Genomic DNA, 25,564 nt, shown 5'->3' with positions numbered 1-25,564 from the left:
GATTTACGTATCCGGTTTGTCCAGTGTCGGACGTGCATACATTGCGTGGAGAAGAAGCAACTTTTTACAGGAGCGGGAGAGCGTCTCACTTCACGGCGCCACTTTGTAGATGATTTTCCCGCCTCTCTCTGGCGCGTCGATTTTGGAACCAGATCTTCACCTGAAGAAAGCAAAGAAGTGAAAAATAAGAGACGTCGCACATAGGAATACTTACTGTATAAACTTGGTCGTAAGTAAGTTTTCCAAAGTTGCACTTATATACGTAACTTTCGTTTCTTTAAGCACGGAGCCGAATACACGTGGAACGGTAAATAGGTTTCACGGCGAATACTCCCGGATGCGTCGGAGCTTGGACGCGAGAGAAAAAGTACCCACTCTGCTCTGAGGAAGTCTTAAGATGGCGGAGAGATGGACGACGTCCCTTCTGGCCAGGTAAGCTCCGTCCTTGTACCTCTCTTCCAAGATCTGCAACTGTAGCGCCGTGAACGGGATTCTGGGGTGCGTGCCAGGACGTCGCTTGGTGTTCCTCCCCGAAGAAGGCTTCCTGGGGAGCCTGGGAGGGTGGTACCTGGTGCACCTCAGCCATGGCAAATCCCTGGCGATGTTCGGATCGGCGTTCCCCGTGAAAGTACATCGAGCCGGCAAGTGCTTCTCCATGGTGCCGGAACACCTCGCGACGTCTTCACCGATGGTGCTTTCGGTTTTCAGGGCCTTCGTCAGGGAAGACGATCGTTGGTCCAGGTTTTGAGAGTCCTCGAGCCGCGAGGGAGGCCCCGGAGTCCGAATTTGATCAGCTTCCTGGTTAACGGTGGAACTTGTCGGGCGGTCGTTCGATAGGATCCGAGCTATACTGAAATCCGTGGAGACTCGGCGCGGCTTCTGCGTCTCCGTCATTTTCGGGGATCCGACTGAAGCTTATCCTGGGATGCGCCCTTGCTATTATAGGAGGAAAGTGCCCGACATATTGGCGGGTATCCGTTTCACCGGCGAGTCCAAATTAAACGCATAGTTGCACACCTGATGGCTATCGCGTTGCAGAGGACGACTCCCCGTTTCGCGGTACCTGCCCATTGTGCCTGCCCTTATCCCAGCCCATTATCCGTAACCACATCTCTCGCTACCTAGTAACAACAATGTAATTGATACACGGGGCTCTTTTTCTATGGGGCAGATGGCCCGATGCAACGAGGCCTGCGTAATCAAAAAGCCACGGGGGTCGGCTAATCCGGTAATACCTGGCAGGCCCAGATGTAAATATTAGGATCGGATCGGATACTGCCGGCTACTGTCGATTGACAAATCGCGTGCATGGCGAAGCGTGGAGATCGGAGCCTCGATAGAACATATATTAAACCATTTAAATGGGGGATTCATTCATTTTTATTCTTATTCCGTATATATTGAAATAGAGTTATCGTTGAAACTTGTTCAAATTTTCCTCGCCACTTTAATTGCAATTATGTTATACATATGTATACATGTGGTCGATGAAGCTTCGTTGGTAATCTTGGTAATGTTCGAGATCGATAAGCAAAGCGTAGTGAGCGTAATGAAATCGGGTTTATGTCATGTATCGGCAGTTTACGAAGCAACGATCTATGGTACCTAGAGGTACATATGTAAGGCGTGTACCTTGGAGCACGTTACGTAAGGTACGTACACACCAGATTACTTTCTCAATTCGGTGCTACCGATGTCCCCACCATGACTTCTCCATCTTCCCCTTCCCTCGTTCTTCAGCCCCCTCATTTGCTTGCGTCGGCACAGAGGGGTTGAGGGGGGAAAAGATCCGCTGGCAGCACTGTCTCCACCTAGGGCAGAACCAGGCAGAACGGAACACGATCGCGCGACCCCAGCGCGATTCCCTACTCGTGAGGAATCTCCCAACTTGTCCCAACTCGTCGCAACTCGTTCTGTGTTGGGTTGTGCCGTATCGAACAGTATCGAATTTTTTTTTTCACTAAACTGGCTATACGCGAGTGTACATACTTTATATGAAAACAAGGGGAATACGATTAAAACGAGCAACGGGATTTATTTGATGCGAGACATTGAATCGATCAGAAAATATGGATCCGACGAATTCTATAATACTGGAATCGTGCACTAATGATCCAGTATCGAAGCAAACCGTGAAAAACGTTGTGCCAAGTGTGAGCGACAACAAAGAAAAGAGCGAGAGAGAATCTTTTATAATGAAGAATATCCAGGACCGACTCGACGACCGAGCATCGGAAGTACTTGAAAGTGATGTAAATAATTGTGTCACATGCTCCGATACGGTTTCCAGCTGGACCGAGATGTGCAGAGTTTGTGCTAATGCTAGTAAACGTCGAATTCAAATATTTGAAGAAGAAGGGATTAATCATCAATTGTGTAACAAAATACACCGGTACCTTCCAATTCGCGTTAGTATCGCTGCTATCAGTAATTAAGCATTTTGCCTTGAAGTAGAAACGATTCAAGTTTATGATAAGCGTTTCGTACGGTTCTACAGGTTTCCACGAGCGATACGTTACCCTTACAATTGTGTTATCATTGTGCAATAACTCTCCTATCGTGGCACAAATTAGTTCAAGGTTGCATAGATGCAGAGAGAAGATTGACAAAGATGCAAGCTCTTATAGAAAAGGACCAAGAGGTTGGTTTTATAGGTTAACTAATTGTTTATTTTATTAAATATGATTCTAAACTCGAATGGTTTTTAGGTACTGTGCTCGACGATTATTATTCCGGCATATGAAGAAGCAAACCTTAATTCGACGTTACAAGAAACATCTGTCAAAGGAGAACCCCTGGTAAATGTATCCTATACAATAAAAATTTTCCCGTACAATTAAGTTCCGTTCAGAGATATAGGTTACGTTATAACGATAAAAATTGCAAATTGTCACTATTTTATGGATGTTGCATTATCTGTCACTTAATTTACGATAGATAATATTAATATTTGTACTTTCTTTTTTTTGTCATACAGCCCGAGGAATCCGTCTCAAAGGGGGAGGTGGTAAAAGAATTGGTTACGATCAACCCGGAAAGGTAGGTTTTTTCATTTATCGCTTTACTTTTTACGCAATGGTCCCTGCTTTTTGATGCTGGCATACCTTGAATGGTAAAAACTAGAAACCGATCCGATGGAACGTTGAAATCGAAGCACGTCGAGAGGAATAAATGATTCTTTTCTTTTACCCGACTATTTTTCCCTCGATGAACGTCTTCAAAGTAATAATAAAAAAAAAAATAAATGGTTTCTTTTTTCCGAATTGTTTACATCTACGCACAAAAGATTATCACTGCCGGGGAGGACACGATATTGGATTCGAAGGGATGCAATGACGATCGTCTAAAACTCGTTGCTTCGGAAGTCGTTCTATCGAAAGCAGATGACTAGATATGGGGGAACTCTTTGGAAACTTGTTGCAAGCGTTTCTACTGCTGGCATACGTGTGGGCGAATATATAACGTTTGCATACTTATACACGAATACACATATACACGGAGAATCAATTTGTCGCAGAGACGACAGCGGTCGTCGACAAGACCCTTGACAAATATTAGGGAGGATAACTCTAACTTGCGAGCCATTTTAAGGGCGCAATTTGATCGTTTCCGCGCGTGGCTTAAACCTGTAAGCCGCGAGTCCTAAAAGCGAAAAGAGAAACAAATGGGGCATGAACCACCGGTTAAGTCTCGAAAGTCCCTATCGGACGTTCGCGGGTCTGGAGTGAAGCTTCCACTGTTTTGCAGGTCCCATAAAGTATTCCTTGACGCGCAGAGTACGTTTTGGAAATCGCGAAGAAGGAAGAGGAGGAGAAGGAAGTCGAGCGAGTCGGCCTTGAGAGAGAGCCCCGAGACCGAGTCGGGGTGGACCGCGATGGAACCCGAGCAGGATCCTCCGACATCGGACTCCGAGGAGAAGTACGCGGAGAACGAGACCCTAACGCCCGACCGGGAGAATTCGCGGGATCGCGGGGGGAGCGCAGACGGGGGAGGCGGGAAATGCGGAACGCGGCAGACGCGGCAGACGCGGCAGACCCGGCAGACCCGGCAGACTTCCGCCGAAGCGAAAATCCTGACAATCCTGAAAATCGGAACACGCGACGCCCTCGACCGAAGGAGCGGGGAAGAGCGAGTGGAAGGGGCGAGGGGGGAGAAAAAGGAAGAGGCGACCCGTAGGTGCTCGGAGTGCGGCAGGTGCTTCAAGCTGAAGGATTCTTACTCGAGGCACATGAGGATCCACCGCGGCGAGCGACCTTTCACTTGTCATATCTGCGGCAAGCAGTTCCGCGACTCCGGAGGACTGTCGCGCCACTTGAAGGACGTTCACGCGAAGCTGAAGAAATTCTCCTGCGACATCTGCGGCAAGTGTTTTGCCTCGAAGGCGACGAGAGACGACCATCGTCGCACCCACACGGGGGAGCGACCCTACATCTGCGACTGCTGTGGAAAGACCTTCAAGTCGAAGGCGTCGCTCTACATACACGCGAAACTGCACACCGACGAGTTTCCGCACCCGTGCACCTACTGCGGGAAGAAGTTTCGAAGGAGACAGGAAATGCTGGCGCACGTGACGACCCACACCGGAGAGAAGAACCACGGATGCGAGATCTGCTCGAAGCGGTTCCGGGTGAAATCGGAGCTGGCAAGGCATAGACTCGTGCATTCGGAAGAGAAGCCGTTCGTCTGCACGGTGTGCGGCCTTGCCTTCAGACAGAGGCGGTACTTGAACAACCACGCCAAGACCAGACATCTCGAGGTTCGAGTCGAGGCCAGGGATCGGTAGCGAGCGTCTCGAAAACGTGACTGGAAAAGGACTCTGAAAAGGAGACCCCTGACGGTTCGCGTCGAGTGCGAGCCGAGAACTCCGCCATCGGTGGAGTCGGTCGAATGCCAGAACGCGAGAAATGCTAAAACCACCAAGATGACCGAGGGTCCCGGCGTCCCGGCAGTAGCAATCTCTTGTGCGTCCGCCATTGAGTCGACTTCCTAGAATCCCCGGGAAACCGGGCATATCGGCTCGGTTACCGTCGCCCCGTAGGGTATAACGAACCGAGACCGGACGGAGCACGACCAATTCGGTTCTTTGCTTCCAACTTTGATTCCAGATCGAAGGGCCCCACCGGCATTGCCGAGTCTAACCGGGTCCAGGGGAGACGCGGCCCCAAGAAGCTTCCAAGACCGTCCGGCACGGCTCGCGATGACCACGTCGAGGTGGAGAGTCGAGCCGCGAGGTTAACGGAGACCTCGAGAGGCCCCGAGGCGACTCGATCGGAATGCAAGGATTGCGGGAAAAATTTCCGCACACCCGAGGGCTTGAAGACGCACACTCGGATACACACGGGAGAAAAGCCCTTTACGTGCCACGTGTGCGGTAAACAGTTCGGTCAGACCGGGAGCCTCTATTACCACCTGAGACACGTTCACGGCGGCGTGAAGAATCACAAATGTGACATCTGCGACCGCGGTTTTGCCATGAAGGCTGCCATGGAGGACCATAGGAGAATTCACACCGGAGAGCGACCCTACGTATGCCACTCTTGTGGCAAGACCTTCAAAACCAAGGCATCTCTTTACATACACGGTCAGGCGACTATCTCGCGAATTGGACCGTTACGGCGGTAAAGTTTAGTTTAAAGGTACTCGTTGCAGGTAGGACCCACACCGACGAGTTCCCCCATCGATGCACTTTCTGCCCCAAGTCTTTTCGATGGAGGCAACAACTGCTGGGTCATCTGACCATCCACACCGGTGAGAAGAAACACCCCTGTGAAGTCTGTGGAAAACGTTTCGGCGTTAAGAACGACCTCACCCGGCACGGACGAACTCACTCGAAAGAGAAGCCGTACGTTTGTCAGCGTTGCGGGGTAGGATTCGCCCAGAAGAGGTATTTGAAGAGCCACGAGCGTACACGCCACGCGTCGGCGCCGATCACCTCGAGGGAAACCAATCGTCCTGACGCGAGTTAAGGTGCATCCGCAACGTCCGGCAGTTGACGTTTTACAGGCGATTTTCTTGTCGATGCCAATGCCAGATTTCCATTTGTAGGGTTTGAATTCACGGGAAAGTCGCGGATGCATCGACGAGGGTTAACGCATCTAGAAATCAAAGTGGCGTACGGTAGTACCTTGGGCAAATACCCGCGAGGAATAAAATGCTCCTATCCGGGAGGAACAACGAGGCAACGTCTAATGCTCTAAACCTTTTCCTACGCTCTCGCATAATCGCCAGTCAAGATATCGAATCATTACCCCGAAGTTCAAGTTTTGCAAGATCTTTCGACTCCAAGCGACAAAGAGGTTTAGAGAGTGTCCACGTTCGTTTAATATTCATTCGACAACGCGAGACAAGACCCATCGACTGGATCTACGAAAACCGTGCGTGCGGATTTTTGGGGAGCGAGCATTTCGTACGTACACGAGGAAGCGTATCGGCGTCCCATAAGCTCGATAGTACGTTTACGTATGACTGTGTATATTTAGCAACCCCTAGGGAATCTATAGTTAAATAACCTTGCACGTGCACGACACATCGAAAGCTAGACTATTTATAAGCGCCCCGCGGAGGAAATTTCTCGCCTCCTCGCTGTCTCCGAAGGAGCGACCAGGAGTCGAGGAGAGGCTACACGCCGGCTCGGTCCCGCGGAAGTCCAGGTGGCCCTCTCGGGAAAGTAAGCGCGAACGCGGTCGAGCCGAGCCGGGGAAGATGCACCAAGTGCTCAGCTTCCAGACGGCTCGGGGCTTCGGCGAGTCCAGCGAGTTCGTGACGAAGCGAATGTGCTTCTCGTTCCTATTCTCCGTGGGGTTTCTGTGTCTCCTCGGGGGCTTCCTGCTGGGCCGCTTCGCCTCCGAGAGGGCGGCCGAGGTCAGGGCCGCGAGGACGCGCCTCGACCTCGAGAGCACCGACCACCTGCGGCAGCTTCTTCGAAGACTCTTGAGCGAGGGTCCTCCTCCTCTCCCCGCGTGCGTACAAGTCCGAGAGAGGACAAATGGCGATGCGGCGAACGTCTCGTCGGCTCGGCCGGAGTTAATTCTTCCGGGGGTTAACGGGGCGAGCCGATTCGTCGCGCATCTCCACTTGCCCCTAGGCCCTGGCGGTCGGCGGGGAACTGCAATCCGTGTTTTATTCAGGCCGCCGACCTCGGGACCGGAGGACGTTCCGAGGATCGAGAGCATCTTCTCGGGTTTCGAGTTCCTCGGCCGTTTGACTCGGGCGAACTCTTGCGTCACCGCGACGGTGCGCGGGACGAGAGAACCCGGTAAGGCGCGACTCCGGGCACCGCGATAAATCGTTGCTCGCCGGCAGTCGCCTTCGACCGAGTCCGACCTGCACTTTCCATCCAGACAGATTCGTCGTGTTGTCCGCGAGCGGCGACGGCGCCGCCGTGGCGGTGAAGCTGGTGACGACCCTGGAACGAATTTCCGTCGACTACGACTGGAAACCTCGTCGGACTCTGATCTTCTGCGTATTCGCCGGCTCCTCGGATCGCTGCCGGGAGTCGCTGCCCTTCTACGTGCGATCGAGGGTCCTGGCGTACCTTGCCCTCCACGGCCGTAACTTGCAAGGTCAGCCGATTGTCGTCGCGGCCTCCTCGAATAAGTACCCGAAGGCCAAAAGCGGAGGGCTTCCGCCAGTTGGGATGACTTTCGTCCTTCTTTCAGAAAATGGCGAGTTGATCGTTTCCGGCTCGGAGATGGTACGAGCCTCCGTCCTGGAGGCGGCAGATGACCTAAGGTCGCTACAGGATTCCCTCAGGCGAAGAGGATTCTACCTTCCCAGATTGAGGACCGACATGCCACATGCCGTTTTTGCGTTTCTAGTAAGATACGCGTTATTTCGAGCGAGCCTTCGGGAGTAATGTAATTCCGCCGGTGCGGCTGCCCGCATTTCGGATCGATGACGCTTCACCCGACTTAATCGTCTCGTTTTGCTAGACCGATCAAAATGGCACGAGGGTTGGAGACGAGGATGGTCGGAGCGATCGAACTCGGTGGGCCACCATGGCTCAAATAGTTGGCACGAGTTTGTGGAGCCTGTCCGAGAGTTTGACGCTCAAGTGGGATCCAAAACTTCTCAATGACGGTATCGACGATGTCTTACGAGACGAGAATCCACTCGCGTCTCGAGAGGCAAGAGGTACCGTGACTACAATTTCTCCGATCGCGGATTAACACCCGAACCCATAAATCAATTGTCTCGATGCCCGTAGAGAATCTTCGTCGAGCCGTGACCAACTTGATAGTTAATCTCGAAAGAATTAATTATCGGGTCGATACGACGGAGAAGTCAAAGTGAGTGGCATCGTTTCCGCGTTCCGTGGAAAAGTGTCGCCTACGGATATACGGATACGATTGATTTCAGGGTGCTGGACGTCAGGATGATCAATGATTTATTAATGGAGCTGGATCGAGTCCTGTTATGCCCCGAGAAAGATTTTAGTTCGGGGACGGATTTGGCATGGTTTTACCTTTCCTCTCAGAAATCGCCTAGCTCGTATTCTTCGAGGTTCGATAAAATGCAACTCTGCTTCGAACTAGCAAACGTCATGTTGGAGACGGTCTAACGGAGCATACAAAAGTTGAATAAATGGATCTACGAGTCTTACGGTTACAAGTTTTTTCATCGGAGAGCTAGATATCGTACGTTAGCTGCGAGAGTACACGAAGAAACTACGCGTATTTTTAATTCATACAAGACTCCTGGCGTCGACAATTTATATTTTAATGGTTTTTCAAAAGAAAATGTGAAATATTAAATAAGTCTTTATTTTTCTCAACGAACGGTCATCGCTCCATATCGAATTTCTCTTTCAAATTGTTCCGCTTTCAACGTGCCGTCGATGGCTTCGCAGTTTGGATTAAACACCGAATAAGCGCTGACTTCTCCTTTCTTCTTTGGGCCCGATCGCATATTCCGCCACATTAGCACCAAAGAGCTCGATACGAAGTAAACTGCCCCGAATTCAAACTTTAGAGCAATCGCGTAGAGCGTGGTCCAGAGCAGCGTATACAGGAGATAAAAGATCCAAGCGATCGTCCTACTCTCAGATGGCATCGAATCCAGGCCATCGTCTACTCGAATACTCTCCGCGTCTTCGGTGTCCTGTAACCTTCGAATCCTTAATGTTACGTCGTGCTCGTCAACCGAAACGTTGCGCGATGTTCAACTCGTGCCATCCGGTACCGATAAGCCGAGAGACCAACGGTCGCGATTATTCGAGCAAGTTTTACCTGCATCGGAGATATCGAAACCGAGTCGCAATTCCTCGAGGAAATCATCGTCAGGGTATTTTTCACGGATTCGATAACGGCTCTACGCCGTTTCTTCCTTCTGTACTCGGCGAGCTGTTCCGCCATCGGTCCACGATTACGGCTGATCACGGCATGAGGGCATAAAGTTGCGGAAACCTGCACAAACCGCACAAACTGATCGAAGGTAACGCATGTAACGGTACCGAAACCTGAGGAAACCCCGACATGCCCCGACACGTCAATTACACCTCTTACCACAGGAGTCACTAGTTGCGGCCGACGCTGCCAGATGGCGCCGGACTCGCTTTCGGCCGAAGCTCTTCCTAACGCGTTACCGGCGACGTCCGGCAGTCAGTGGAAGTCAGTGGCAGTCAGCGGTAGACAACGGCAGGGTGCGGACGTGTACGGAACGTCGAGATCGGACGAATCCGCGGTTACCGGGAGACGGGAGGCTGTCACCATCCGATGGCGCTTCGCGTTGGAGCCAGTAAACGTTCTCCTTGCACGTACCGCCGGCTTGTTCCATTCTCAGCTCGGTTCGCTGGAAAGCCTCGAGAGGTACGGAAATGGAGAATTACGAGGGGGTACACGGCGAGCGGGAATATACAGGATGCTACGGAACCCATGCCCGCGGTTTACGCATCTCCGTCTTTCGGGAAAATGGAGCCGAAAAGTCGTATCGAATTTTTCCTGCCCTTCGTCGTCGTGACGAACGTCGGTTCTTAGAACTTACTCCATAGCCACGAGTTCCTTTACCCGCTGTATACAAGTTGGCTACCGCGTATCCCCTCGTCCGAGCTGGTCCGGGCTGGTCCGGGCTGGTCCGGGCGGGCGCCTCGAAATAGAGCGGCCGGCGGGGGCGCGCCAGTAGCGTCGCGGTTGGTCCGCGGCTGGCACGCGACCAGGCGAGGGGAGGGCGTGGGAGCGCCGAGATGCGATCGATCGGGATGCTGCTTCCGCCTCCCCCTCTCGGTGTCGACGTACGTCCGGCGTAGCTTCGGGGCGGTTTCCGAGCGTGCTTCTCTCGGTGCAGGAGATGCGGCGGCCGGTCCCGTGAGGGGCCGAAGGGATGCCTCCGGGGGCCGCCCTCCTCGGGCTGGCCGTCGGCCTCTGGTGCGTCCTGGGCGCGCGGCCCAGGGGGATCTCGGAGCTGCAGGCCGCGCTGGAGTCGCCGCTGCTGGGCCGTTGCGACTTCGAGGAGACCTGCGACTGGCGCTGGAACCGCACCGGGCCCGGCTTCGTCCGCGTCCCGGCGAGCTCCGCGGGTCGGCGCGGACCCGCCTTCGACGCCGCCGGCCTGGAGCACGGTTGGTCGCCCCTCCTGGGAGAGCCCAGGGGAGACGGCTCCAGGACGCTTCCTGTTCCAGGACACTTTCTGCGGCTGGTCGGCAGGGGCGAGGGCCAGATCTGGTCGGGCCCGATCCCTCGCACCGGCACGCGCTGCCTCCTGGAGCTGGCCCTGCACCAGGTGGAGATGAGGAACGGCGCCGTCCGCCTCGTCATCGAGACGAGCAACCGCACGAGCTGGGTCGCCGCGGAGCGATCGGGCAACGACCGCGCGACGTGAGTACGCGCCCCCCGGTCCCCCGGCCCCCCGGCCCCCCAGGTCGTGATCTGAAACGTGTTTCGGGGTCGCCTTGCAGGTGGGAGGTGACCCGCTTCAACTTGGGCGCCATCAGTCAGCCGTACCGGCTGGTCTTCGAGGTCGTCGCCCCCTTCGCCAACTCCAGCCTGGCCGTCGACGACATTCGCCTGGTGGACTGTTTCCCAGGTGGGAGCGGGACCTCGACCGCGGCCTCCGACCTTACTTTTACCCTTTTCGTCTCCCGTCTCCCCCCAGAGTCGACGCCCGTCGGAGCCGTCTGCACGGACGACGCGTTCCGCTGCAACAACGGATCCTGTCTGAACAAGACCCGAGTCTGCGACCTGACCGCCGACTGCGAAGACGGGGAGGACGAGGTCGCGGACTGTGGTAAGCCCCGGGTTCTCTTCCCATTTTACCTTCGGTGCCACCTCGATCGGGAGTAACGCCTCGGACGCCCTCAGAGAAGATGCCGGAAACCGCGCGGTGCAACTTCGAGAGCGGATGGTGCGGGTGGACCAACGTCCCGGACAGGCCGCTCAACTGGACGCTGCATCGCGGACCCACGCCGACGGAGAGGACGGGCCCGAGCTACGACCACACTTTTCGGAACCGCACCGGTAATGCCTTCCTCCCGCCTCCCTCCCCCGGTCCTCGACCGATCCTCGACCGATCCTCGACCGATCAATTATCGGGAGAATCTCGCTTCTTCGTCGCGCAGGGACTTACGCCTTCGTCGACATGTCCAAGCGGGCCGACTACGGGAGTCGCGGGACCATCGAGAGTCCCCTCTTCAACCCTACCCCACCCTACAGCGGCGACCCTACGAATCCGTACTTCCAGTCTTGCCAGGTGAGTCCTGGTCCGAGGCCTGAGTTCCGGTTTCGTTTCGCTCTCGGCCGCGCGAGAAAATCCTTTAATTCTCCATTTGCTCCGCCATGTCCTGCAAAAATCCTGCGACGACTCGACGCCCTGCAACCGAACGATCGGACGTCGTAGGTCCGATTTTTCTACCATCAGTACGGGACGCACAGTGGATCCCTCGGATTGTACGTGGTCCAGGTAAAGCCGCATCAGAATCAGTTGGACAGGCTGTGGTGGACTTACGGCGATAGACACGACATTTGGTACAACCAGGCAGTTCCTCTCCCGGACATACGGCACAGGTAACCGGATTAGCCGGCGTTTCCCCCCCCTCGATCTTAGAGGGCACTCGAAGGCACTCGTAACTTGTCCTTTCAGGTACTTCTTGCAGTTCGAGGCGAGCAAGGGGTACACCTCCAAGAGCGACGTGGCCATCGATGACTTTTCTCTGAGCCCTGAGTGTTTTGGCATCGGTAAGACCGGAAAACAGTTTTCCCCGAGGGGAAGTTCATTTCTTTCGTCCGTAGGTGTTCCCCCGGAAATCGTGGGAGATTTCAACTACTACAATCCCGTAATCGAGCGGGAACACGAGTCGAAGCAGCATGCCGACTTCGTCAATGAAACGGGTACGCAATGGACACCGTTCACGGGGAATTCCAACTTTCTAATCGACTCCTCCTTTCAGTCGTGAGGATCACTACGTGCGGTGCTCGCGGGAGGATGGGTCCTACCGGGGACAAGTGCAACGAGAGACACAACGGCACCGACGTGGAGCTCTTGACGTCCATGTCGGCCCCCTCGGGGTCTTCGTCTTCGAACGAAGACGCCGCGGTCCTGAGTCTGAAGGGGATCCAAAGGTGGACCGCCCCGCGCGGCGGATATTATACGTAAGTCCACAGTGATTGAGCAAACGAGCAGTTGGTCCTAAGCGATAGGATAAGATAAGAAGTTAAAAATCCGATCGTCCGGTCAGATTGATCGGGATGGGAGCACACGGCGGAAGGGGCTCCGGCGGGATGGGAAGTACGTTAGGTGCCACGGTGCGAGGCGTCATCGAATTGGAGAAAGGACAACAACTCTACTTCATGATAGGGCAGCCTGGAACGGATGCATGTCCGAAAGTAAGTGCGGGGGGGAACATGGACCGAGGTCGAGCGTCGTCGCAGCGAATGGCATCTCGACTAGCCATTTAACGCGTTGAATTTAACTTTCAGAGTCTGGGACTACAGACTCACTTTTGCCAGCGTCCAAGTAAAGCTGGCTTTCAGAACTCGAGAATTACGTCCATAGTGCGGGAGGTGAAGAAAATCAAGTTAAAAGACGGCGGAGGTGGTGGTGGCGGAGCCACTTACGTTTTCCAGGTGAAGTGAAAAATGTTTTTTAATTTTTCCCCGGCTTCATCGTGGCGACTTTAAAAATGATTCGTCGTTACAGGTGAAGCCAAACGGGGAGCAAGAACCGCTGCTGATAGCAGCCGGCGGAGGAGGTCTGGGACTGGGTCAGTTCGTCGACGACGGAATCCAGCACGGTCGAGGTGCCCCTCCAGGGAGAAGCCCAGGGTCCGGTATTGCCTTCAAAACCGAGAGCGGTATGGCACTTTCGACTTTCGCTCGCTGCCGTCCCTTCGGAAGGAACGAGCAACCCGAACACGACGACCCGTTCCAGGTAACGTCGGCGGCGGCGGCGGAGGCTGGATCGGCGATGCGGCCACAAATACCTCGGCCGCCGAGGCGTCGAAGGGCATGCCCCTGGTCCTGGGCGGACAAGGTGGAGTTGGATGCGGAGACCTGGCCAATTCAAGTGGCGGCCACGGAGACGGTGGCTTTGGCGGTGGTGGTGGAGGCTGTCTCACCGGGGGAGGCGGCGGCGGTTACATCGGTAAATCACGGTAGCCCTATCTCGGTGGTGAGCAAAGTCAGCCTTGGTCTCGGTTTTGCGTTCTCGCGTTCTCGCGTTCTCGCGTTCTCGCGTTCTCGCGTTCTCGCTCGACCTTGCTCGATGTCGGTCTTACACGGGCCAGGCCGATCTCGCTCGTCACGTCCCTACTTCGGTCCGTTCGCGGCGGGCAAAAGTCGATCCGGCTACGTCTGAAAGGGGATGGCTGGATGGACGACAGGAGGGAGCACGGGCTACCGAGAGTCGGGGAACGGAGAGGGCGGCTACTCGTACGCCAGTCCGGAGCTCCTGCACGTCGCCTTCCTGCCAGGGACGAACCAGGGTCCAGGCGAGGCCCTCGTCGTTCCGGCCATCAGCGGATGCGGATGCGACTTCCGGTGCGCAGTTATGGACCGACACCTTGGCCACACCAGGTGTCTGTGCCCTCCGGGCTGGCGACTGGGCAACGATTCGCGCTCTTGTCTGAGTAAGTCTCGAATCCCTGAGTAAGCCTCGAATCGAACAATCGAACACACCGATGAACCAACTCCCACGCTCCTGGATCCTCTTTCAGTGGCCGACGAATCGGACGTCGCTCATCGGACGTTTATGATCCTGCTCGTGGCAGTGAGCATCGGCCTATTGTTCGCCTTCTCTGGACTGTGTTTACTGTTGTGTAAGTACCACCGACGCCTCGAAGCGCGTTTCCGATCAAGCCACGTATCCGACTGCTCGTAGATAACCGGTACCAGCACCGGAAAGCTCTCTCTAGACGCAGGCAAGTCATGTTCGGCAACGGGACGGAGCTTACCGCATTGAGAGTGGTGTCCGATAACATGATGACCGAGTTCAATCCGAATTACGAGTTTGCCGGCAATCTGTACAGCTTTAAGGACCTGCCGCAGATTCCCCGCGACAGCATCTCGCTAGTAAAGTATGGGAATTATTTTTAAGCGATCGTTGAACGGGGTGACGATAACGAGCTTCGTCTTACTTAGGCCCCTGGGTCAAGGAGCCTTTGGCGAAGTGTTTCAAGGTGTGTACAAGTACAGGCGAAACGAGGAGCACCCAGTGGCCGTGAAGACGTTGCCATCGTTATCGACGTCTCAAGCCGAGGCTGATTTCATGATGGAGGCACTCATCATGAGCAAGTTCAACCACCCGAATATCGTGCACTTTATCGGTGTTTCGTTCGACAAGCATCCGAGATACATCGTGCTGGAGCTATTGGCTGGTGGCGACCTGAAGAACTTTCTGCGCGAAGAGAGGCCACGTCCTGTAAGACGATAACGTTTCTCGAGTCTAGGATCTTGTCCTAATTCCGATCAATGTCCCCAGACGCGCCTGGTTAAAAGATTTCCAGTTATCGTCAGTGAGAACGTCAGTGAGAACGTCAGTGAGATCGATCGATACGGCTAGCAAATTCCGATTTCTCAAGTCTGCTTGAATATGTTGGTTATCTTGATCAGATTCCTGGACGACCAATCCAGGGCATGAGTTTCATGAATTTTCTTTAATCGACTTAGGATCGGCCAACGGCACTGACTATGCAAGATCTGGTGACGTGTGCCTACGACGTGGCGAGCGGATGCAAGTACATGGAGGACGCTCGGTTCATCCACAGAGACATCGCCGCAAGAAACTGTCTTTTGACTTGTAAGGGCAGAGGGCGCATCGTCAAGATCGCCGACTTCGGGATGGCCAGGGACATTTACAGGAGCGATTACTACAGAAAAGGCGGGAAAGCCATGCTGCCCATTAAATGGATGCCTCCGGAAAGCTTTCTCGACGGCATTTTCACGACGAAAACCGACGTCTGGTAAGTTGATAGTGTTATCTTCTTGAATTTCAAGGAGAGGACAGACGGGGACAATTTTCATGGGAGTCGCGCGAGAGAAATGATCTCATCCTTGTTTCAATTCCAATTACAGGGCGTTTGGAGTTCTACTCTGGGAGATCATGTCCTTCGGGTACATGCCGTACACCGGATGTGCCAATAGGGAGGTCATGTCAATGGTGACGACTGGCGGACGGCTGGAAAGACCGGCTGGATGTCCGGATCCCATTTATGGGATAATGACTCGGTGTTGGCATCCTCATCCCGAAGACAGACCAAGCTTTACGACCATTGTCGAAAGGATAGGCTACTGTCTGCAGGTGAGATACTGGAAATTAAACCGGGATATTATCTAATGCCTCGTCTCTGGATTAAACGGAGGGCGATTGACTCGAAAAAATAACGATTGCTTAACGATGACCGGAATGAACGATTCTTTCTCACCCGTTTACTCGGGACACTTGTCGTTGCTCCGCAGGATCCAGATGTCTTGAACCATCCAATGCCGAACTACGACATCTTGCCAGTCTGCGAGCGAGAAATAACCATAATGAGGCCCGATCCGGAAACAGAATGTATTAATGTACAGACAAATGTGAGTGCTAATGTTTCTACGGTACGCTAAACCATACAGGAGGAGAGCTTGGCAAGTTGTAATAAATGTTACGATGCAAACTTTGAGTGTAATTGTCCCCGACGTCGCGGCGACAAACGACGTTGATCTTTGCGCGATTCTCGACGCGAAGCCCAGCGAGACTTACAGTAAATTCAAGGTCCTGCATCTAGTTGGAACAAGGCGATATCAAATTAAAACTGGAACTAATATTACCCGCGGTTAATATGGAATTTCTGTACAGCTGGACGGTTACGTGCAACCGAGAACCGACTTTCGGGCTGTGTCTTATCACGCAACGCCGGCTGAGCCGGCCGAGCCGGCCAAACCGGTCGAATCGACCGAATCGACCGAATCGACCGAGTCGACCGAATCGACCGAATCGACCGAATCGACCGAATCGAGCGCGATTCGATCCTCGTCGAGACAACGCGTCCTGAACGACGAGGAGGCGCCCTTGGCGAGCCGAAGTCGACCAACGACCCGACCGATCGACGAAGGTTCCGAATTCGAGGTAAGGCGGATAGAAATTTCACGAAAATATCGGCCGACGTTGACGGGCACTCTAGTGGCAGTTTAATATTCGTTAGGTCGTTGGCGCGTCCGTAACCCTCCGCGGTGGGATTTACCCCGAGTCGAAAGCGCGTATCCAGCCGCGAGGGAGTACCACCAACCGATTAACCGATTAACCGATTTTCATCTTCGTCTCGTCCGGCAGGACAGTCGGCAGGAGAATCGGCCGGGAAACAGAGAGGAACCCGGGGCGAAGGAGCAGGTCTACGCGAACGACGGTCCTAGGGACGGAGAGTACCGCGATCCCGTTCGCGTCAACGGGGAGGCGGACCCCAGGGCAGGCTCCAGCTCCGATCCCACCACGAGTGCGAGCGCCAATGGCATTCCAAGGAAAGGACCGCTGAAAGCGACCCTGAGTCTGGACCCCAACGCTCTTCGCGAGAGGACGCAGAGTCGGCCGGGAGGGCCACGCTCGCGGGTCGAGCCCCTGGAGTCGTCATCTGCCGGCAACGACCCCCGAAAAGTAACGGCCTCCTCTTCACCGATTCCCGATGACGGCACCGAGGAAGAACTTTCGGGTTAATGTTACCAAATATTTCCGTTGGAGGATTCCATGGGGCACGAGTGGCCGAGAGAGGAGGAGTGCTCTTGCTGAGGGTCCGCCGCCGTCCGATTTGACTCCGAGCGCGTCGAGGAGTCGGTGCCGCGGACGACGATGGAAAACGGTGAGAACGGACTTTCGGTCCCGGGCGGGATCTTTAATCGCCCCTTTCTCTCCATATTCAGGCACCGAACTCTGCGATTCGGGCCGATCGGAGGGATCGTGGACGATGCGTAGGGAAGCTGTCGCGGAACCGCGATGGTTCCTCCAACCGGCCTATGATGTTTGTATAACGTACCTTTCCAAGAGAACCGACGAGCACGAGCTCAGCGATCGCTAATCTCGAAACTGTCGTTTCTGTCGTTTCTGTCGTTTCTGTCAGTGCAGCTGCAACGCCGCGGTATTTATTTCAAAATTTACATGGTATTTATAATGTATTTATGTGTAAAATATCGAAACATCCGTAGAGTGACTATTTGTAAGATTTATGGGCAAGTTGTCCTTCGTGTAAATAGTGTATCGAGTAAATTCAGTGTATCGAGGAAAAGTATTGGCGAAACCATCTAGCTCAATCGACACCATTTACCTCGCAAGCCTGGAGTAAATTCGGCGCGGAGATATCGCGATCGCTAAACCGCAGCGAAGAAAACAATGGAGGAGAGGCATCGATTAGGACGGTACGGTGACAATGTCGGGACTCGTTTTTTTCCGAAACGTTTGGGTGATAACCTCCAGCGTGCTTATTTATGCCGAATTCCCCGCCGCAATTCGACCGTGTAAGCGCGTTTCTACGTATTCCCCGCTTCTCTTGTTCCCTCTTGTTCCCTCTTGTTCCCTCTTGTTCCTTCTTGTTCCGTGCGGTACAGCGACGGAGCCGAATTTTCGGAGGCATGACGCTACGCAAACGGGCAGTCGCCGCGGACCGGCGTCTAAATATATTGATATTAGCGTGCATTGCGCCCATACGCGTGCATTTCACAGTTGCCGCAGTTGCCGCAGTTGCCGCAGACTGCCGGTCTCGTGCGAACCGCCCCGGAAAGGAATGCCGACCTATTCGTACTTCTACTCCAGAACCGTGGCCGGCGACGACGGGAACGTCAAGACCCACAAGTTCTCCAAGGGGTATGGGATTTCGTCCGGACTCGTACCAGAATTTCCAAGAGAACGAAACAAAGACCGAATAATTCGTCGTATCGTCATGGACGGGTATTCTTTCTCGCAGAAGTCCGGGACTGCTGGAACTGCCTCTGGACGTGTGGGAGACCCTCGGTCGATACAAGCTCCTTTCCCGAGTTCTGAGAGGAGGGCTCTCCGGATCGGGGGACGTACATCACCCAGGCAACATCGTCTTCAAGGTCTGAACTTCCGACTTGCTTTTTCCCCTTCGTTCCTGTCCCCGCCCTCGCGTAGATTGCGATAAAGCGCGCCGATAAAAGCACCGATTTGGTTTCGTTTTCGGGAAGTAGCGCCGATGGCGAGCCCATCGATAGGCTCGGAGAGGGACTGTCTTCCGGGACAAATACGTTTCGGGCGGAACAGCCGCGGAACAGCCGCGGACCCGATGGATTCTGGCCGTATGCCAAGTTGAAAAATAAGCTCGAGCTCCAGAGCGCCCGCAGCGTGTTCCACGTCCTTTATTTATAGCTTTAAAAGAGTTACCCGGAGCGAAACGCTTGTCGGGAACTCCTCGTTATTACTCGGGCTTGGATTTGGGAATACGTCTACTCTATCGATTCGTCGGAAATCATCCAAATATTGTCTTTAACTTCAATCGTATACATTTTCTACGTAAAAAGACATCTTTATGCTTATTAAAACGGCCAAAAGTACGGGAAATGACTTACGGTCTGATGTAAAACTGAACGCGGCGCCATCCGGCGCAGGACGGGAGGGCGAGGGGGGGGGGGAGGGGAATGACAGTGGAAGAGGAGGCGCAGCCGCGTAGCCATGCGGGTCGACATACATACGACCGTTCGTGGCCTCGTGTAGCTCAGTCGGGGAGACGGCTCGATCGCGCGTAGTCCCGGTAGTCCCGGTAGTCCCGGTAGTCCCGAAACGTCAACGTCATACGGCGAGTGATCGCGTCTTCGATTACCGACCTGTCCGTGACGTGTACGTTACACGGCCGCCGCACCCCGGGACCCGCCTTGACCTTGTTCGAGATCGCGCGTGCAACCATAAGGGCGTGCAACGATTCCAGAGACATGTGTTGGTAGTTATGTACCGAATCTAGAGCGATCCTCGAGTTTTCGTCGTATAGAGGGGCAAAAACGGATTCGGAATGGACACTCATCTCGGGTACGGTTGGAACGCGAGCGTTATCCAGGAGCCGGAATTCGTTCGGAAAGAGGCAGGGAAGATAGAGGTACGTATCCCGATGCAACGATGATTGCGGGAAATAAAAATGATTGCGGACTTTAATTATCACCGTTATTTGTCATTCCATAGTATTCATAGAAAATTAAGTGCGGCTCTTAAATGTCTACGCAGAGTTTCATCGGGTTGATGCAAATTGCTGGTTTTATCCTCGGTCGATACCTAAAGAACGCAATTATTTTTGCAGCTGTCGAAGCAAGGATAGGTACATCGCTTCAACCAGACGGCCGACGGGAAAGGTTCCTCCCTCCATATCGATCTTTCGAATGTGGGGCTGCGATATTTTTCAGGGGAGATACAGGGGTTTCGAGCGATTTTCGACGGGGTCAATGAATTTGTTTCGTCCCCGAGATCCCGCCGACTCGTCTCAAACCATGTATTTCCTCTGTAAAAAATCACAGCCGCTCACTCGAGAGATCAATTTGAAGAGAACAACCTTCCTCGTCGAGCTACTGTGGTCGCAATTGCGAAAAAAAATTCTCCGGCGGCTGGGCTGCCCGCAAGCCGGGTGAAAAAGTCATAGATAGACCTCCTCGTAAAAGCCGAGTTGGGAGATCGCGGGATCGCGTTCGGTGCTGCCCTCTGGTTTCGTACGTTAGCTTTCACCGTTTTTTACCCCCAAGGGCGGCGCAACGAATTTCTGATAGGAGCTCGCGCACTCGCGATGGCGGTACCATCTACCAGTCGCCGTTGGCGGCTCACGTACTCGTGACGCTCCATTTGACTTTATCTACTTATCTACTACTATTAAGTACATTGTTGTCTCGAAGTCGATGTGATGCGGAGCTTTGGGGCACGCGTCGGTGTCGCGTACGGAACTCTCATGCAGCGAATCTGCATGAGTACGATAGAGTGCACTTAGAGTCCCGTAGAGTCCCGTAGTGTGCCCGAACTCTACGGGACTCTAAGTGCACTCTATCGTACTCATGCATATTCGCTGCATGAGAGTTCCGTACGCGACACCGACGCGTGCCCCAAAGCTCCGCATCACGTCGACTTCGAGGCAGCAATGTACTTAACAGTAGTAGATAAGTAGATAAAGTCAAATGGAGCGTCACGACTGTTCTTCCCTTACCATCAAAAGCGAGCAGTGTCGGTAAGCGTAGGTAAGCCACCACCGTCAACTGCCGCATGGTATTACCATGACGAGTACGTGAGCCACCAACGGCGACTGGTAGATGGTACCGCCATCGCGAGTGCGCGAGCTCCTAACAGAGATGAGTTGGGAGATTGCTCACGGGCAGGATCGTGCGATCGCATCCTGTGCTGAACTCGACGAGTATGCGTACCGGTTAAATTGTAGACAACTTTCCCTGGGATAATGTAGCGGGCTTAAAGTAATATCCAATGATGCTTTAACTGTTTCAGTTAGGGGAGAAAGGATCCGGTATAAGGCTAAGCGCTGCCGTTCAAGATTTTAATCAATTGAGGCAACGATGTCTAGAAACGGGAACTCTATTCGAGGACCCAGAGTTCCTGGCACAAGATTCGTCGCTTTACTACTCACGCAGACCTGACAGATATATAGATTGGAGACGTCCAATGGTACAGAATATCAATGGATTATTTATGCTAAATTGTTTCTTACGGTCTAATGGCTTTTGTAATGCATTGCGTTTCTAATATGGTCGGTGAAAAATTCTATGGTGTGAAAAGGTAGTGCGTGACTATTAAGAAGGTTTTTTGTTTAAGCTAAATACAGTGCTCTTTATTATCGAAACAGGAAATCGCGGATGACCCTCGACTCTTTGTCGAAGGATTTTCAAGATTCGACGTTCAACAGGGTGAACTTGGAGATTGTTGGTTACTAGCTGCTGTCGCAAATCTCACTATGCATCCTCATTTGTTTTTTCAAATAGTACCTGAAGATCAAAGTTTTGAAGAAAACTATGCAGGAATATTTCATTTCAGGTATAGTTACTAATAGTCGTTATCTGGAATTATTTTAAATGGCATAAAAAATAAACCCTGGCAGTTTGTTAATTGACATGGACCCCATTACTCCATTATGCTTATTATGTTTGTAATCGATTCAAGAATTCGATTTGTTTAATTTCCAGGTTTTGGCAGTATGGCAGGTGGGTCGACGTAGTAATCGACGATCGGTTACCGACGTATAACGGTGAACTGATGTATCTACACTCCGCGGAGAGAAATGAATTTTGGAGTGCTTTACTTGAGAAAGCTTACGCGAAACTTCACGGCTCCTACGAGGCTCTCAAAGGTGGAACCACCTGCGAAGCAATGGAGGATTTTACAGGAGGAGTTACCGAAATGTACGAGATGGACGAAACACCTCCAAATTTGTTTGGCATTCTGCTTAAAGCATACGAGAGGAACTCTTTGATGGGTTGCTCGCTCGAGGTCATTATCTGCTCTTACAAAGACATTTGCACTTGAGTAATTCGTATTGCACCGTATGTAAATTGCATTGCATTTATTTAGCCAGATCCAAATATTTTGGAAGCTGAAACACCCCAAGGATTGATCAGGGGTCATGCCTACAGTATTACCCGCGTTAAGTACGTAGACATTCAGACACCGAATCAAATTGGGAAAATTCCTTTGCTACGACTGCGAAACCCTTGGGGCAACGAAGCCGAATGGAACGGTCCATGGAGCGATCAGTAAGTTGAGATTATTCTTCATTGATATTGCAGTTTGGTGGTAACAAGTAATAATACTTGAACTTCAGCTAACGATGACGCATAATGCTCGAGGAGAACGGTTTAGATTCGCGTGAAACGGTTACAAGCAATTTTGATAATAAATTCTTAGACTTCATTTTGCGCATTTTTTTGCTCCACAGATCACCGGAGTGGAGATTCATTCCAGATCATGAGAAGGACGAGCTAGGTTTGACATTCGACATGGACGGCGAGTTTTGGATGTCCTTCCAGGATTTTAAACACTACTTTACTAGGTTGGAGATCTGCAATTTAAATCCCGATTCTTTGACGGAAGACGACCTCAATGCTGGAAAAAAGAAATGGGAAATGAGTGTATTCGAAGGAGAGTGGGTACGAGGTGTAACGGCTGGCGGTTGTCGAAACTTTTTAGGTAAACGCGGATTCATATAGTTAACGCATGTAGTATTCTTCTTCTACCGCCTGCGTCGTCAAGACCTCTCGTGTGCAACTCGTAATCAACTCGTCATTTCGATAACTAGCAATACCGATTAAACATCCTTTTCAGAAACTTTTTGGCATAATCCACAGTACCGTGTCACATTGGAATATCCAGATGAAGGTGATGACAAATGTACAGTAATCGTTGCATTAATGCAGAAAAATAGGAGAGCTCAGAGAAGGATGGGCGCCGACTGTCTTACCATCGGTTTCGCCATCTATCATGTACGCGAATGTGCCGTTATAAAAATTCATGAGATATTTCAAGAAAGTTCATAAGCTGCAGCGGAATATATTTTACAATGACCAATACGACACGTTGCACATTTCCATCTACTTTACTTTTAATCCGCATTCTTGCCCATTTAACAGTTGGAGTATCCCGATAGACTGCCAAAGCCTTTGGATATAAATTTCTTTAAGTACAATGCATCTGTGGCTAGATCACCGTCTTTTATAAATCTACGAGAAGTCAGTTGCCGGTTCAAGTTACCGCCTGGCGTATACTGTATCGTACCGAGCACTTTTGATCCGAACGAGGAAGGCGAATTCTTACTGAGGATATTCTCCGAGAACAAAAACAACATGGAGTACGTATTAGTTTTGACTAGTATGCAATCGCGCTGACTCTTAATCAACGTACAGAGAGTAAGTTGGGAAGCAGCCGATTAATTTGTCGTGTACCTTTCCTCAAACGTATCGTCCGTTCCAGGGAAAATGACGAGGAGGTGGGAATTGGTGAAATCGACGATAGGGTGAGTCTTGTCATTTTTATATATTCAAGACCTACGATTATTAGGAAGTACGCAAGTGAAAAATGATTTCCTGGCTGCTTGTAACAGGTAAAGGAACGACCCGAACCGGACCGAAACGAAGAAAAGGTACGTGACTTCTTCAGAAAGCTTGCAGGTGACGACATGGAGGTCGACTGGATGGAACTGAAGGAAATTTTGGACTATGCCATGCGAAAAGGTACTTTAAGTCAGTAACCGTTTTATCCGATTTAAACATAATAGTTTGTTTCCTGCCTTCGAAATTTAAACAATTTAACAAACGTTCGTCAAACATTCCGTGAGCTCGAACGGTAAGAAGAATCTCCTTCGATTCTAGAAACCCATAACGAAGGATTTAGCAAGGACATATGTCGTAGTATGGTTGCCATGCTGGATGTCGATCATTCAGGGAAACTTGGCTTTGAGGAGTTCAAGACATTGTGGGCTGATATTCGGAGTTGGAGGGTATTTACTTCTTCTCCTTTTGCTTTTAGTCCATTCAGAGCAAAGCATTATGCGCGTTAACGAAATGTCGATATCTACAGAGAAAAGAGCTATCTTGGAATGGGTTAAACTGTTCCATATATGAACTAGTATAAAATATTTATAAACGACTACGGGTACCTTTTCAGGCCGTATTTCAATTATACGACAGGGATGGCTCGGGTGTTTTGAGTGCATTTGAATTGAGGCAAGCCCTGAACAGTGCCGGCTACCGACTCAATAATCACATACTTAATATTTTGGTACATCGATACGGGACCAAGGACGGAATGATCGCATTCGATGATTTCATCATGTGCGCAGTCCGTCTCAAAACGATGATAGGTATGTAAACGAATATACAGTATACGTACAGTATACAATTTACCGTTTAAAAAAAAAATGTTAATCGGTAATTAGGTAACTACCTTCCTGAAATCATTGAATAAAGGTGCACTTTGTCACTAATAGTTACGAGATAACTGGAAAGGTGACATGATGTTGTAAGTATCGAAATATTCTTTGAAAATCACAAGAGTACACGTGAATAATAACTTGATCATCGGTGTCACCCACTAATGCCTATTTACCGGAGAACATGTAGAAAATGATTCTATTTATAATTAATACGTATAGATAAGCTCAACTGATTATTGCAAAAACAGTGTATAATTTCACGAAAAAAGTTTAACTCCATTTCCACGTAACAGTACCGAATGTGCTACCATTAACGATAATCGATGCTGGCAACAATTCTGTTATTATTATATCCAAAATATCTTTGTATAATAATTAGGTTGCCTATCATTCACTTAATACCGTGATATTTCCGCGAGATTCATTTAGCAGATATTGCACTGCCTTCATCCTGAAGCTAGTTAATCGTTCCCAGTTCAGCAATTGATGTACCCCTTTAAAAAGTCTTTATGAGTGTATTTCTCTCTTGTTCCACAGATATTTTCCGAGAAAGAGATCCAGATAGTACTAACTCTGCAACATTTACAATGGAGGAATGGGTGGAAAAGACCCTATATTCATAACGAGATAGATTTATGAATGTTATTTATACACTGGCGGTCATTAAATGGCTTCCTCGTGTACATGGTGCAGCCTGGTGGTGGTAACGTAAACGTAACGTAAAACACGAGCTCGAGAACTTATGTACTTGCGGTACATGATGTATAATAGACTGTAAAATAATTAATGTAATAAAGCAACTTATAGAACGATAACAATGAGTACGTTTAATTAGACGAACATGTCTAGCAAACCCTCTAATCGCCTATTCCTGATCCTTGAAAAACACTCGTAGCATGAAATTCTCCCGGGCAAATATTTTAAGGGTTGAAGCTAGCTTAACTTTTTTTTAAAGCTTCCGAGAGCTTGGAAGTTAGAAATTTCTGGTTCAAGTATTTATCCCGTACATTGGTAACTTTACTGCAAAACATTTGTCCTGAAACATTCCGGCTCACGGTAAAACAATGGTAATTAACGAAATTTCAATAACATCGTTAAACCCCGAGCACGTGAGTCATGAACGACGTGGATCGCACCAGTCGGCGAAAGATGAAAAAAAAACTTTAAAGTACATTGTTGCCTCGAAGTCGACGTGATGCAGAGCTTTGGGACTTAACTTATTAAACAGTTAGTGACGTTTTTTCTTAACCCCAG

General features: G+C 51.3%; 5 protein-coding genes across 16 annotated transcripts; 3 read left to right on the top strand and 2 right to left on the bottom strand.

Moving 5' to 3' along the window:
- Window positions 1-33: 33 nt before the first annotated feature.
- LOC105702400 (homeobox protein MSX-1) lies at window positions 34-927 on the bottom strand. Its single transcript, XM_012429938.1, has 2 exons — window positions 376-927; window positions 34-160 (listed from the first exon to the last, which is right to left on the bottom strand). Exons 1-2 carry the CDS (start codon window positions 892-894, stop codon window positions 86-88), a joined length of 594 nt encoding a protein of 197 aa, XP_012285361.1. The 5' UTR covers window positions 895-927; the 3' UTR covers window positions 34-85.
- Window positions 928-2,044: 1,117 nt separating this feature from the next.
- Window positions 2,045-8,733, top strand: LOC105702398 (zinc finger protein GLI4). 5 transcript variants are annotated; one of them, XM_023433990.1, is made up of 9 exons: window positions 2,045-2,408; window positions 2,498-2,641; window positions 2,709-2,798; window positions 2,978-3,039; window positions 7,345-7,562; window positions 7,659-7,816; window positions 7,932-8,133; window positions 8,207-8,288; window positions 8,359-8,731. In XM_023433990.1, the coding sequence occupies exons 1-9, from the start codon at window positions 2,070-2,072 to the stop codon at window positions 8,558-8,560; spliced, it is 1,497 nt and encodes a 498-aa protein (XP_023289758.1). In that variant the 5' UTR covers window positions 2,045-2,069; the 3' UTR covers window positions 8,561-8,731. The 5 variants fall into 5 exon arrangements, with proteins under 5 accessions (XP_023289758.1, XP_023289757.1, XP_023289759.1 ...); XM_023433989.1 differs by having other exon boundaries at window positions 7,345-7,816; window positions 8,359-8,733; XM_023433991.1 differs by lacking the exons at window positions 7,345-7,562; window positions 7,659-7,816; window positions 7,932-8,133; window positions 8,207-8,288; window positions 8,359-8,731 and adding exons at window positions 5,106-5,581; window positions 5,650-5,967; window positions 6,046-6,177.
- Window positions 8,734-8,741: 8 nt separating this feature from the next.
- On the bottom strand, window positions 8,742-9,472 carry LOC105702401 (SAYSvFN domain-containing protein 1). Its single transcript, XM_012429939.1, has 2 exons — window positions 9,228-9,472; window positions 8,742-9,099 (listed from the first exon to the last, which is right to left on the bottom strand). Exons 1-2 carry the CDS (start codon window positions 9,351-9,353, stop codon window positions 8,770-8,772), a joined length of 456 nt encoding a protein of 151 aa, XP_012285362.1. The 5' UTR covers window positions 9,354-9,472; the 3' UTR covers window positions 8,742-8,769.
- Window positions 9,473-9,558: 86 nt separating this feature from the next.
- Window positions 9,559-17,683, top strand: LOC105702393 (leukocyte tyrosine kinase receptor). Of its 5 annotated transcripts, XR_001104288.1 has the most exons (26): window positions 9,559-9,806; window positions 10,282-10,555; window positions 10,616-10,811; window positions 10,892-11,019; window positions 11,089-11,220; window positions 11,295-11,450; window positions 11,552-11,682; window positions 11,830-11,996; window positions 12,073-12,167; window positions 12,222-12,320; window positions 12,380-12,581; window positions 12,668-12,815; window positions 12,909-13,055; window positions 13,129-13,282; window positions 13,360-13,572; window positions 13,811-14,056; window positions 14,144-14,245; window positions 14,308-14,503; window positions 14,568-14,847; window positions 15,096-15,388; window positions 15,501-15,726; window positions 15,885-16,001; window positions 16,264-16,533; window positions 16,738-17,055; window positions 17,140-17,257; window positions 17,319-17,683. XR_001104288.1 is itself a non-coding variant. In XM_012429926.1 (25 exons), exons 2-25 carry the CDS (start codon window positions 10,318-10,320, stop codon window positions 17,185-17,187), a joined length of 4,302 nt encoding a protein of 1,433 aa, XP_012285349.1. In that variant the 5' UTR covers window positions 9,559-9,806; window positions 10,282-10,317; the 3' UTR covers window positions 17,188-17,683. The 5 variants fall into 5 exon arrangements, 4 of the variants coding, with proteins under 4 accessions (XP_012285349.1, XP_012285350.1, XP_012285347.1 ...); XM_012429926.1 differs by having other exon boundaries at window positions 17,140-17,683; XM_012429927.1 differs by having other exon boundaries at window positions 11,851-11,996; window positions 16,738-17,683.
- A 472-nt stretch (window positions 17,684-18,155) lies between these two features.
- On the top strand, window positions 18,156-25,123 carry LOC105702394 (calpain-A). 4 transcript variants are annotated; one of them, XR_001104289.2, is made up of 15 exons: window positions 18,156-18,255; window positions 18,356-18,488; window positions 20,878-21,054; window positions 21,233-21,420; window positions 21,570-21,873; window positions 21,955-22,136; window positions 22,319-22,569; window positions 22,705-22,862; window positions 23,010-23,227; window positions 23,350-23,392; window positions 23,480-23,609; window positions 23,748-23,875; window positions 24,043-24,238; window positions 24,314-24,396; window positions 24,848-25,123. XR_001104289.2 is itself a non-coding variant. In XM_012429930.2 (15 exons), exons 1-14 carry the CDS (start codon window positions 18,176-18,178, stop codon window positions 24,373-24,375), a joined length of 2,199 nt encoding a protein of 732 aa, XP_012285353.1. In that variant the 5' UTR covers window positions 18,156-18,175; the 3' UTR covers window positions 24,376-24,396; window positions 24,848-25,123. The 4 variants fall into 4 exon arrangements, 3 of the variants coding, with proteins under 3 accessions (XP_012285353.1, XP_012285352.1, XP_023289756.1); XM_012429930.2 differs by having other exon boundaries at window positions 24,365-24,396; XM_012429929.2 differs by lacking the exon at window positions 24,314-24,396 and having other exon boundaries at window positions 18,158-18,255; window positions 24,848-24,981.
- Window positions 25,124-25,564: the final 441 nt, after the last annotated feature.

The sequence above is a fragment of the Orussus abietinus genome, unplaced genomic scaffold (genome assembly GCF_000612105.2).
Source record: "Orussus abietinus isolate OABI.00-Male unplaced genomic scaffold, Oabi_2.0 scaffold17, whole genome shotgun sequence".
NCBI lineage: Eukaryota > Metazoa > Arthropoda > Insecta > Hymenoptera > Orussidae > Orussus > Orussus abietinus.
The sequence above is the reverse complement of the archived record's forward strand: the minus strand, read 5'-3'. Positions and strand labels throughout refer to the sequence as shown.